Consider the following 12,947-nt stretch of genomic DNA (forward strand, 5'->3'; position numbering starts at 1 on the left):
TAAACAAAATTAAATTGAATCCTCAAAATTTTCAAATTGACCCTTAAAAATTTCAAAATTGCTCATATTTTTCAATTTTCAAATTTGACCCCAAAAATTTAAAATTTATAAAAGTAACTAAAAAAATGATAACATTGATATTTTCTAATGAGTGATGCTAGCAACAATCGTTTTTTTATTAGCTTTAATCATGGTGGGTTAGTCCCCATATTTGGAAATGAGTGGCAGCAGGTGAAACATTAGTTTCATCCAAAAAAAGAATGTGTGTTCAAGAAAGTGTTGAAAATATAGTGTTCTTAGCATTATTATTTTTTTTTTATTATTCTACCCAAACAAAAATATTTAAAAATTAAAACAATTTAATTGAATCATTTTGAATTGTCAAGAATTCTAATACTACTATTTAAAAATAAAATAAAAAAATCATTTACCTCATCCAAACACACTCTTAAGGTTTTGGATGGAGTTAAGTGTTCTCTCTTTTATGGTCCTAAGCATTATTAGTTCATTGGTGCTCTAGACGTTCTTCCCGAATTCCGGAACAATCACTAACGGTTAGGATAATAGTTATAAACACCTTATGTGTGATGCTGATAATAAAACTCATTAGTGTCATAGTGTGCACTTTCTTGTTAACTCGCATGAGAACCTTCTCATCTCTCTAAGTGTGTGTTCTCAATTGTGTTCTAACATCTAATGGTAAAAACCACTCTTACAAGGTTCTACAATCTACACAAAAATCACTTGTGTACATAGATTTTGTCCCATCATTCTTTCAATTTTGATATCTGTGACTACACTTTTGCCCATCCTTCCCATACCCTAACTCAATCTAATGAACATTCTCTCTTGTCACCATTTGTAATTACTAATTTGTAACTATCCATTTTCAAAACAAAAATTAAAAAATGCAATGACCCTAGAAGGCCCTTAAATCAAATGCATGAAAGCATGGCACTGGCTGGCCCTTAGGGTGGTTGAGGTTATATGGTACTAGGGTGCTATTAGTGCCAAGAGCTATTCAATCTAATTGGCCCTACAATTTCTACTGGCTGAATTATTCAGTTGTAATTTTCGTAGGTGACTTCCTTCCTCCTTTTCTACGGGGTACGGATGGTCCTACAGTTGGTACGGGACAGTTAGGACAGACCAAAGTACAGATATGGTACATTATCAAAAATGTCTTAAGCATACGTGCATGCATCTACATTTATGGCCAAGATGGTTCGGGAACTTTGGTAGATATGAGATTATACAAAACATGTAACAGAGATCTAAAACCAACGTCCAGCTAATGTTTTGAAAATATAAATAATGAAATCCATGAATTTGCAAGTCATGAAGATATTTCAACATCTAACACCCATTATCCTCCTATCATATCACAAAACCCTACACAAAATTGAGTGTATCAAGAACACGTGGGAATCATAATGTAATATGAATGCAATGGCTTTGTTACCACGTTTAATTTTAAAAATGGCAATTAAAAGAACCAAAAATAGAACCGGTTTCGTGATTTTGTTCTTCACAGTTCAATTTATTTTTTAGTTTTAGCCATGGAGTTGCTCTAATGGATGCATGCACGTATGCTTAAGAGAGGATAGTGTTTGAACGAATAAACAAACAAGTTATAAATGTTTTTATTTTATTTTTTTGAAGGAAGTTATAAATGTTTTTATTGTTTCTCTTAGCTTGACCTTTTTTATTTGGAATAATTATTTGCACATTGGAATGTCATTGCTAGCGGAAGATTACACAACCGAAAGTTTTAATTTGACTTGACCTTTGTCGTAAATTTTTATATTGTAGCTCAGTGAATGTTCTGTCAAAAATAAAAAAAATTGTGAATACAATAATGGGAATATTTGAGATTATCTAAACATTTTACAATATTTAAATAGCTGAGAAACCTTTTGAACCAGCGAATCAACCTTGACCCAACTTAGGAAGGATTCATTCGCCGTGTAAAAACGTTTTCTTTTTACACATATACTCCAGCATCCTGCATGTGACCTGGTGGCTTGATGTAATAATATAAAAATAAAAGAAAGAACGAGATAAAGGTTATATAAAAAATTCAGATAAAATAAATAATGTTATTATTTTTTTTTTCAAAATGAAAAACAAAATTAGGATTTGTGTTACGAGAGGAGATTCGACCCTTTCAAAACCTTTGCTGCAAGTAACAAAAAATGCTTCTTACATTAGTAATGCGAGCCAATAAGATTAAAAATTTGTCTAAATTTTGAAAATATTAATTACATTAATATAGGACAAATTATATATAAAAAAGAGATAATTTTTTAATACAGGACTTTGGATCAGTTCATACTGAACTTTGCTCTCATTTTAATCGAATTTCCTATATAAAAAAAAAAAGGTTAAATTAATTAATTCATAGGAAATGATATATACTGATAGCATTACTAAAAAAGGTATAAATATAAAGAATATGATAAGGAGTGCAAAAGTCAAATTATACCGCTGATGATGTGAGACTTTTGATCTTGATTTATTGAATTAAATATTGTTCCTATAGTTTAGACTTTAGAGAAAGAAAAGGATAATAACGGACATAGTAACATATAAGCCACAGTTTGCACAAGGAAAGCAGGTCCCATAACACGGTTTTGCATATGATATGATATGTGTACAGAGAAGCAACAGCTGTGTGTGATTACATATGCAAAGCAAATGGGTTCATCTTCAACTGACTGAGCGTGTCAAGTATTATGTCTCCGTAAATGTGCATACTTGCACACATACAGCCTATACTTTTTGAGAATCCTATGTAATTTCTATGTCTCCTTCTCTACAACTAGTTCCATTCATTAAAAAATAAATAATATAATTATCTACATGAATCCTTAAAATCAATACTTAGGGAGACACAACTTAAAAAAAGAGTAAACCATCAACTTACAATACATATAGATCAGATACTTTGACTCAGATTCGAAGTAGTTATGTGTTTGAGTTTCAAGTGATGTTTTTTATTTATTCATCGGCTGAACTATAGATTATCATGATCTTTTCTCTTGAGAGAAAGTTATGAAAAAAGTAATAATTGTTTAAATAGTCATGCTAACAAATGTTATAAGGCCATTTTTAAGGATTCAAATGAGGAAATCATTGATAAATTTTTGTAAAACATGTTGTTCTTTGAAGTTTTAATGTGTTAAATACATCATTTTTGAAATAAAATTTCTTTTTTAATTTTCTTAACAAATGTTGGCATTTGTTTATTTAAAATAGTTAGATTAAGGTAGTAAAAGAGTATCCTTCTTACTAAAATGTTTTTTTAAATAATTAATTTCTTGCTATAAGTTTATGATATAGTATATATATATATATATTCACCCTTATTGTCATACAATGATATTTTAGTAGTTTACCCATAAAGAAGGAAGCTTCACAAAGAAAGAACACAGAAGTAATTTGTAGAACTAGATTAAAATAAAGAAACAAAATACAATCTGGCAAAATTGTCGTATCTTGACCACTGAAAGATTTGCTACCTTGAGAAGCAAGCCTCCACATCTCTCTTACACTCTATAAATACTCTCTCTCTCCACATTCATCTCCAAATCTCATTCTTCATCATACATTTCTTGTTCATTCAACAACATTATCTTATTTAATTTGCACTTACATCTACCTATTATGGTTAAGTCAGAGACTAACAAGATCAAAAAAGAACCATCAAATTCAATCTCAGATAGTAGCAAGAAGAAGTACAAAGGAGTAAGAATGAGGAGTTGGGGTTCATGGGTATCAGAGATTAGAGCACCAAATCAAAAAACAAGAATTTGGTTAGGTTCTTATTCAACTGCAGAAGCTGCAGCTAGAGCTTATGATGCTGCACTTTTATGCCTTAAAGGTTCATCATCTGCTTCAAATCTCAATTTCCCTTTAACATCATCATCTTCACATTACAATATTCCTCAAGATATGTCTCCAAAATCAATTCAAAGAGTAGCTGCAGCTGCCGCGAATAGTTTCATCGACAACAATAATAATAATGTTAATGTTAATGTCAATGATAATGCTAACACTCCCTCTTCATCATCATTGGTATCATCTCCATCATCAATGGTTTCTTCTGACGATGTTTCTTCACTTATGTCATCTTTCGATCAAGTTAATGATGAATCGATGGCTATGATATCGGAAACTAATTGGTATGGATTAGAAGGTTTACAATCACCTAAATATGTTGATCAGATGTTGTTAAGTGCTTCTTTCTTTGATATTGATTCATCATCACATTTGCTTGGTGATGATCTATATGAAGAAAGTGATATTCCTTTGTGGAACTTCAGCTGAAGAAACGATCAAATACTCTTTTCTTTTTCTTTTCTTTTTTACAAAATTCAATTCAATTTTAATTCTTTTGTCTTCAGTGATACTACTTGAAGATATTAGTGTAAGAAATAAATCTAGGCTCTAATGCCACATATTACAATATATAGTCTGAGTTCAAATTTGTATATCTTTTTTTTATACATACATATAGTGAATGTTGGGGGAAATTCATATTAATTACGGACATGTGAATTTTTTTGGCTTTTTTGATATGGATTCTTCTACATATTTGAAATTATGTATCATTGATGCAAAGCTTGTTATGTCAATGTCGTGAACAAAGGGACGAAATACATGTAGTTATCAAGAGTAAATAAATATTCCTTTAATCATTTCTTAATGCAACTATGGGAGAAAATGTTGTGGTTATATGTGAGTAACTATAGGGAGGCCTTTATTGCATGGAAAGTTGTTAGAGAAGCTTAAATCATATTCATAGAGAATAAGGAACCCCTTTATTCCGCTCAACTTTTTTTCTCTCGACCTCTCTTATTTTATTCCAATGAGCTATGCTATATAAAGCCAAAAAAATAAATCACTAGATTCTACGAAAGGTGTATTTCAGTTAAACATTAATCCATTTTACTTCCGTTTTTTGTGGTTTATGTGCAGCTAAATTACACTGGTCGAGATGAATTCGTGAAAAACATTTCGCTACACATAGCATTTCACTTTTCCAATCTCCATCCTTAAATGTCCTCTTTCCCATGTATTGCTTTGTATACCCTCTCTCTATTGTTTGGGAATCGAGGCTGAGGATATATTTTAAATAAATAAACCTCGCTCCTCAACCTGTTGAGACACCTATTACAAAAGATAAAACTGTGAGGGCATACATAAGATCCAAAGCGAACAATATCTCATAACGTGGTGTTGCAGACTTGAGAGCCGACAAATCCTTAGTCCCTTAGCCTTAACTGGAGGCTACGGTTTTGCTTAGACTGTTTAATAAACGTCGCTCACACTCCCCTATCCAATGAGGTGCCTTTTAGAAAGGATAAACCGTGAGAGCTTTACATACAAGACCTAAAGCCGACAATTAATATCACGAAAATGTGGTGTCGTGCACTCGAAGACGAAGTTGGTGAAGGTCAAAATAGTGTAGTAGTTAAATATCAAAGATTATTTGATTCTTGTATGATGATTGTTCTGTTTCATTGTTCTTCAATTGGGTCACTTACTTTGTTTTGTTTGGCATTAGTCGCATTTGAAGTAGCAGTAAAGAAACTTTGTAACTATGACTTTATGATGCAATCAACATTCTTTTTTAAGTGTTTCATGCTGATATAACGTGCTATCACATTATGTATGCATGATCTTATTCTTTACAAACTAGGAATTTAAGAAGGGTAGCCAAACTTTGACACTTTTTGGCTAACTTTGGAACATGATCATGTGTCCAAAGTCCAAAGACATGACTTATATCCTCTAGTGTAATGAGAGAAGGCATGGGATGCCATTCTCTTTTTTTTCTCCATTTACATACATTGCATCTACCTAGCTAATTTCAACAAGAACAAAGTGGCCTCCACGAGCTATGTACAAGAACATGAGGAGAATTAAAGCTTTTGCTTTTGGTATTACTTGTTTACATATTTGCTTTTTAGGAGAAGAAGAAAATTGTTATTAACTACTAGGTTGATACTAATGTCTATTTTACAATCATTTTTAGGTGGCATTTTACATGGGAAAGGTTAATCCTTTCCCAACATGGGAAAGTTGGATTTAATGATTAGATTAAGTGAAGAACATATTCTTAATATGCTCTCTCAACACTAGATTTTTCTTCACACTATCTTCCAACAATTTAAAAATTCTGAAAATTAATTTTTAGAAATTAAAAAAATATAAAAAATTCAGATAATTTTTTTTTAAATTCTGTAATTCATTTATTGAATGTTAGAATTTTTTTTTTTGAAAAAATGAAAAAAAAATTGTTTAGAATTTTCCAGAATTTTATTTTCTTAGAAAAATAAAAAACTTTAATTTCAAAATATTTTTATTTTATTTTTCAGAATATCTTATTTTATTATGAAATTAAAAAATATATTCTTTTTAGAAAAATAAAAACTTATCTTAGTTTCCAAAATTTTATTTTTATTGAAATAATTTATTTTTTTCAAAAAAAAATCTAACATTCAATAAATGAATTACAGAATTTAAAAAAAAAATTATCTGAATTTTTTTATATTTTTTTGATTTTTTTAATTTCTGAAAATTAATTTTCAGAATTTTTAAATTGTTGGAAGATAGTGTGAAGAAAAATCTAGTGTTGAGAGAGCATGTTAAGAATATGTTCTTCGCTTAATCTAATCATTAAATCCAACTTCATTATTTGAACTCTCTACACTAGACTTGCACCTTTGCTGCTATGTATATGTATTCTTGGGCCTACATAGCATAATTTCTTTAGCTAAAACATCAATTTAATTTAGCATACTCTCAATTTTATGCACATGAATATGATATAACTAAATGACAAGTTAAATGTTATATTTTGTGACACATCATGTGAGTGCTCTAATTATAGCCACCAGCATGTGAATAATAATATTGATATAACGTATGATAATTTGTGTTGCATTTTGATGTCAACAAGCGATTGGCTTTGCTAAACGCAACTCGATCCAAACCAAAAATTTGTGGCAGTTTTTCCTTTGGAATCATGCTAATAGTTTACTAGTAAGTATACCATTTTATTTTAAATGCAGCAGACACTACATAGATTTCAACAATGCCACAATTATTAGAGACATTATTACAAACCATACTTGAAATGATTCAATGACATTAGTCATAGTGATTATGTAGTATCTCATAATATAAAATAAAAGTATTTCATGTGGTATCACTTATTTTTCATATAATTAATAATTGTGGAAACGAATAATTGGCAACCAAAAAGAAAGGCAGTGGGTCTAGATCCAACATTAACATGAGACTAATGATCCTTGCTTGGCCTTATTAAGACATAATTTAGTGAAATTATGATTTATTATTAATCAATTATAGAGGTTGATTTCAATCAATGAAGTGTTCCTTGTTTGATTAGATATATTCACGCGGCGCCCAGCTTTACAACGGATCAAGTTCAAGCAAATGAAAGCAACTTTAATTGTACTTTTCTTCACACTTCACTCTTGATCTAAAACGTGTGATGGTGGAAGTTTGAAACTAGAGTCTCTGTATAGTATGTTACTATGTTCTACCAAAACCATGGCAGGTTGACAAACTCGACTCTTCATATCAAAGTTGTATGAACAAGTTTTGGCTATTACCCATCCCATTTCCTTTAATTATATAACTCTGATCTGATGTTACTATTGAATCAAACTATTGATGTTACTTTTTTTTCTTTTTTTTTTAGGAACTATTGATGTTACTATTAACTCCTTTTATAATGTTTATTTAGAGCGGTAGGAGGATGGGGTGAATATGCAAATCTTAGGTCGAGTGCCCTTGACCGACTAGAACTCGACTGACGTGAAATTTAAGTTCTTTGGACCTAGTTCGAGGTCTAACAAATATTCAAAGACGGTACATCATCCATAATCATAAGACTTGTAAGAGTGAAACCCTATGATAGTAAACTAATGTGTGATTAAAAATCTAAAACGGTATCAATACTTACTTCATTTTATCCATTTTAAAATCTTCAATACATGTATGAGTATAGTTACAACACTAAGAAGTTCCATTCTTCAATAAAATTCAACATTAGAGTTTTCAAATTAAAAAACCAAATAAAACACTACAATCTTTTAAAATAACATCAAACTCGAAAACAACTAAATATGAAGATAAAAACTACTTACCATAAATTTGACATCCAACTCAAGCATTACATTATTGACATTTAGCTCTATCATTCACAATCAAGCTTGATATTGACCAAGATATCATTTTGATCAATGAATTCGATTCTTAGATAAAATAATTTTTTGGTAAACTTTACTTACCTTTCTACCAAACACCAAATTACAAAGGTCTCTTTCTCTTTATAACCAAAGGGTTAAAAAATGATCATTCTAGCTAGAACTAACTATTTCATCTAATATTAGTAAAAAATATATTTTTTTTAAAAAATAAAAACAAATCAATTCATCTAATAAATAAATATTTAAGTAAAAATATTGGGCCAATTTGGTTTATAGGGTCCAACCTTATAATTTGGGCTACAGTTTCGGGTTTCGTGTTTCACAGACTACACTACACTGTAGCTCCTTTCTTCTCTGCGATTTCACCGATACCGTTTCGCCGCCGATGGGTCTCTCAAAGGAACAGCTTCTCCATCAGTTACAGGTTCTTTCATCAAACCTAACTCTATGCAATTTCATATACACCCCCAAATTCATTACCATTGATTTCATGATTCTGATTAACTGCAATGTTTATTTTACATTTTGATTTTTTCAGGAGCTTCAGATTGAATTTTCCAAGTATGAACATCCAGTTGTTTTAACTGTTGAGGCTCAGGTAAATAAATTATTTTTTATGCTTTAAAATTTCTATCATTTTTTCATTTTTTATCTGAATATAGTGTCTATTTTTCTTCAGGCAAAGTATGTTGGAAGTGGTGGCCTCAGTAAAAATTTGTTTTTGAAGGTGCATTTATAATAAAAGTAAAAAAAGTTACTTTTTTTATGGTTATTTTTTTTAAGGACTTTTTTTCATGGTTATTGTTATTGAATGTGTATGATATATGATGCCTGATAACTACTATTGTTGTGAAATAGGATAAGAAGAACAGGTTTTACATTGTTTCTGCTTTAGCTGAAACCAAAGTAGATTTGAAAGGTTTGTGCAATTTTGTAAACCTGTGTGTGTAGTTTGTTTGTTCAATTGCTTTTATTGTCTCAGATATTAATGTGTTTGCTTTGTTGCGTTGAAGCTGAGCAGTGTTATCTCAGCGGCTTGGTTTGGGAAAAGGTGGTCTCAGAATGGCGCCCGAAGAGGCTTTAGGTGAATTACTTCAGGTCTGTTTGTTCCTTCGCTATTTGAATCTGTGTGTATGTGTGTTAACTGTCATTAAGATGTGTGTAAGCTACGTTACTGAAAATCTTTAAGATGTATGGTCAGCTAATTATGTCTTGGCTTACCAAACTCAGTCCTTGCATAAATTTTTTTTTTTTTCCTTTTCAATATTAAGCTAGTTACATTTTTCATTGCTGCGCATCATATAGTGTATAAGAGAATTAGTAATTGTTATAGAAACTGTTTTTGCTAGTTTAATTTTGTTAACGAAGTTTAAATGCCTTATAATCAACGAAGTTTAAATGTTCATTTTAGAGGCCGTTTGTTTAAGATCATAAAAAATAACTTTTGATGTTTAGGTTATGTTTGCATGTAAGCTTTTTTCAAAAATCCTTTTGTTACATGATTTTAATGCTGAAAATGAAAACCATTTTGATTAGCTTTTGAAGAAAATCATTTTTAATGGAGAGAAGAGGTTAAAGGATGGATTGGTGGCTAGGGTGTGGGAGTTAAGGAGTGGAGTGATAAAGAAATGGAGGGTTTGATCCCCACTTCCAGCATAATACTAATCATTGATAACGATATTAATATTAAAGGGATGAAATAGAGATACAAAATCTCTTTTTATGATCTTAAACAAACACAAAGTAGATTGTCAAAAATAAAAAAATGCAAAATAGTTGATGCTTTTCTTGGGGGGATGGGTAGTTCATTTGGTTGAGCTATGGGATTAAAGGAGTTAACGAGTTAAAGGTCCAAGTTTCGAATCCTGGCAAGGGAGAAAATACTAACATACTAACATCTGCCATTAAAAAAAAAAAGGTTTATGCTTTTCTTAAAAATAATCTCTAAATTACTTTACCAAAATCAATTCTATTTTAATTTTAATCTATAACGAACAGGCTCTTAGTCTTTTAAACTTATATTGTCATTTTTTAAACATTTTAGGAAGAGAATTAACTTTGCAAACAATATGGTTGATATTGTTGTCGTATCTAATGATCTTGTTTTTACTTATCTTACAGGTACCCTTGGGCTGTGTGACACCATTTGCAGTAGTGAATGAATCAGCACGGTATGCTTCTTTTCTTATTATGTCTAATTGATTGCGATATCATTCTTTGCTATTTACTCAACACACGCCCCGCTTTCAGTAACAAGATGTTTCACTTTGAAATCCATTTTTATGGTCTTTTTTTGTAGTTTTCTCTTTTTAGTCTTACACTAAACTTTTATATCCACTATTATTGTTAATAAATGGTCCTCTTTATATAAGAAAATTCTACGAGTTCTCAATAGCTATTGCTGCTTTTCAACCTTCATATCTCTTGAATGACGAACTAGATGTTCTGATTGATTACAAATGTCATGATCTATGCGGAATTATTTGATTGCGCACTAGCTTGGTGAAGGATTATAATTAGTGGTGTTTATGTGTTTGCTTATTAGACTGTTCACAAACACTGTTCTCACCCACTTAGCAAATCTATTTATATGGAACTAATGCACTTTCTTCTTCTTTTTAAAACGTTACATCTTTCCTTCTATGAAGAGATGTTTCATTGCTATTAGATCAAGGATTCAAGACCCAGGAGCATTGTTTCTTCCATCCATTGTCAAATGACATGTCCATATGTAAGCGAGTTGTTTTTCATATTAATAATAGAAAAAAATAAACTAGTTGCAAAACTAACTGTTACGGTTCACGAAACCACGAGTCTACCAGTTGAAACCCAAAGACCAAACAAGACTAACTTTTATGTCTATTTACTATTTTTTCGTTTTTGAAAATTGAGCACTTATAGTTTTTTTTGGAGCTGTGTAAGATTTCTTATCTTTTTATGCCCTGCAAGTTCAATAACTAAAACAAGATGTTCCTTTACAATTGCAGCTCTAAATGTACGTGGTCTTGACAAATTTCTTAAATCAATCGGAAGAGATCCCTCATATGTTGATTTGGAGGTGAGTTAATTTAAGGCGATACCCATTGTAGATTTTGTTTTTTACTACTCCCTCCATTCATTTTCTTTTGATGTTTTAGCTCTTGACACAAGTTTTAAGGAGTAATTAAAGTATATAAACATTTGTGTGTTTTTTACTTAAATGTCCTTATTTATCATTAAATTCACATGTGATAAACCAAAGGTCACAACTACTTTAATAGTTTATTGTGTTTTCCAACAAGGGTAAACTTGAGAAAACAATAATAAATTCACTAAAACATCAAAAGTTTTGGTATATAGTTGAAGTTCTAAAACATCAAAAGAAAAGGAATGGAGGGAGTAATAAATTATTCTATTGTTTGTTGATAACCATCATTTGTCTTCCCTTAATCTCCATACAGGCCAATCCTGCAGTGGGAAAAGATCAGCCTCCTGATCTAGCCGCTCTAGTTCCTTCCAGTTCAATAATTTTGCCCGATCAACCAGGAAAGCAATCATCTACAGAAGTTCCTAAGAACGAAAACCTTGTTTCTGTGGCTGTTTCTGTGGATACTAAGACCAAGACAGTTCCAGGTAAAAATTCCACTATAGTTGTTCTTTACAGCATGTTCTTCACATGGAAACTACTTTTTGTTTCAGTTGTCGTCATTTCTACAATATGTTTAGTATATTATTCAGAGAGGATTGTATATCTGCATTATTACTGAATATATTTGTATGGATCTAAAACGTATGCAATCTTGGGTGAAATAAGTTATTATCTAAGTTTGACCTGAGTGAGAAAGCTAGTGGAGATACGGAGAGAAAAAGGGAGTTGTCACAAATAGTTGTTCAAATATCACTACTATAATTTTGTGAGGGTAACAAAAACTCTGAAATAAAAAAATCCCAGTGACTGTATTAATGAAAAAAAAATATTTCTGGTGCAGCCAAAGTTGTCAAGCCATCCGTTGCTGGGAATAATTCAAAAGGAACACCGGAAAAAACTGTTCAGCCATCAGGATCCTTTGCAGATGCTGGGAAACTAGTTGAAGAGATATTGCATAAAACATCAAAAATTTTGCTTTCAGAGGTAAAAAAGCACACGCGTACTTTCATTTGATTTCAAAGTTATGTTATGCATCTTGCACCCGGCTGAAGAATGTTGGCGATACAGATCAATGAAGAAACTATAAAGATGCATGGAGAGCAGCTTGGGACTGCATTGTCTGACAAATTACAGAAAAACCTAACCTCTGATTTGAAAAATCTTGCTGTAAGTACATGGAGGTGCCATCAGATTTTTTCTTACTAGGAAAATCAAAGTCTTCTCCCATGTATATTATATCGTGGCTTCAAATTCTTATCAGTATCACTAGTTTTATTTTTATTGTACATTAGTTTTAAGATCACCAAAGTCTTATTACTATATTATTTTTATTGCAGATGACATTTAAGAACACTGCATATACTGAAGGGTTTCAAGACGGTCTTCAATCAGTCAAGATCAAACTGAATGATTTGTTCCAATAGTACGCTGTGTTTGGCTTATGCATTATTTATCAAAACTGGGCAAGATTAAGTTGTCTTCTTTTTTTTCCTTTTCAACTAGACAGATTTGCTAGAAATGTGTAGTCTATATACATGAAGGATATGATTTTTATTTCATCCTTGCATATCTTT

General features: G+C 31.0%; 2 protein-coding genes across 2 annotated transcripts; both read left to right on the forward strand.

The window, feature by feature from the left end:
* Window positions 1–3,535: 3,535 nt before the first annotated feature.
* Window positions 3,536–4,545, forward strand: LOC11413820 (ethylene-responsive transcription factor ERF014). The gene has a single exon (XM_003601018.4). It carries the CDS (start codon window positions 3,667–3,669, stop codon window positions 4,327–4,329), a length of 663 nt encoding a protein of 220 aa, XP_003601066.1. The 5' UTR covers window positions 3,536–3,666; the 3' UTR covers window positions 4,330–4,545.
* Window positions 4,546–8,515: 3,970 nt separating this feature from the next.
* LOC11415908 (uncharacterized) lies at window positions 8,516–12,942 on the forward strand. The gene is made up of 12 exons (XM_003601019.4): window positions 8,516–8,670; window positions 8,785–8,844; window positions 8,926–8,973; window positions 9,105–9,165; window positions 9,268–9,344; window positions 10,368–10,417; window positions 10,895–10,977; window positions 11,234–11,304; window positions 11,687–11,858; window positions 12,215–12,357; window positions 12,442–12,540; window positions 12,711–12,942. The coding sequence occupies exons 1-12, from the start codon at window positions 8,632–8,634 to the stop codon at window positions 12,795–12,797; spliced, it is 990 nt and encodes a 329-aa protein (XP_003601067.2). The 5' UTR covers window positions 8,516–8,631; the 3' UTR covers window positions 12,798–12,942.
* The last annotated feature ends 5 nt before the right edge of the window (window positions 12,943–12,947 follow it).

This window comes from Medicago truncatula, chromosome 3 (genome assembly GCF_003473485.1).
Source record: "Medicago truncatula cultivar Jemalong A17 chromosome 3, MtrunA17r5.0-ANR, whole genome shotgun sequence".
Classification (NCBI taxonomy): Eukaryota; Viridiplantae; Streptophyta; class Magnoliopsida; order Fabales; family Fabaceae; genus Medicago; species Medicago truncatula.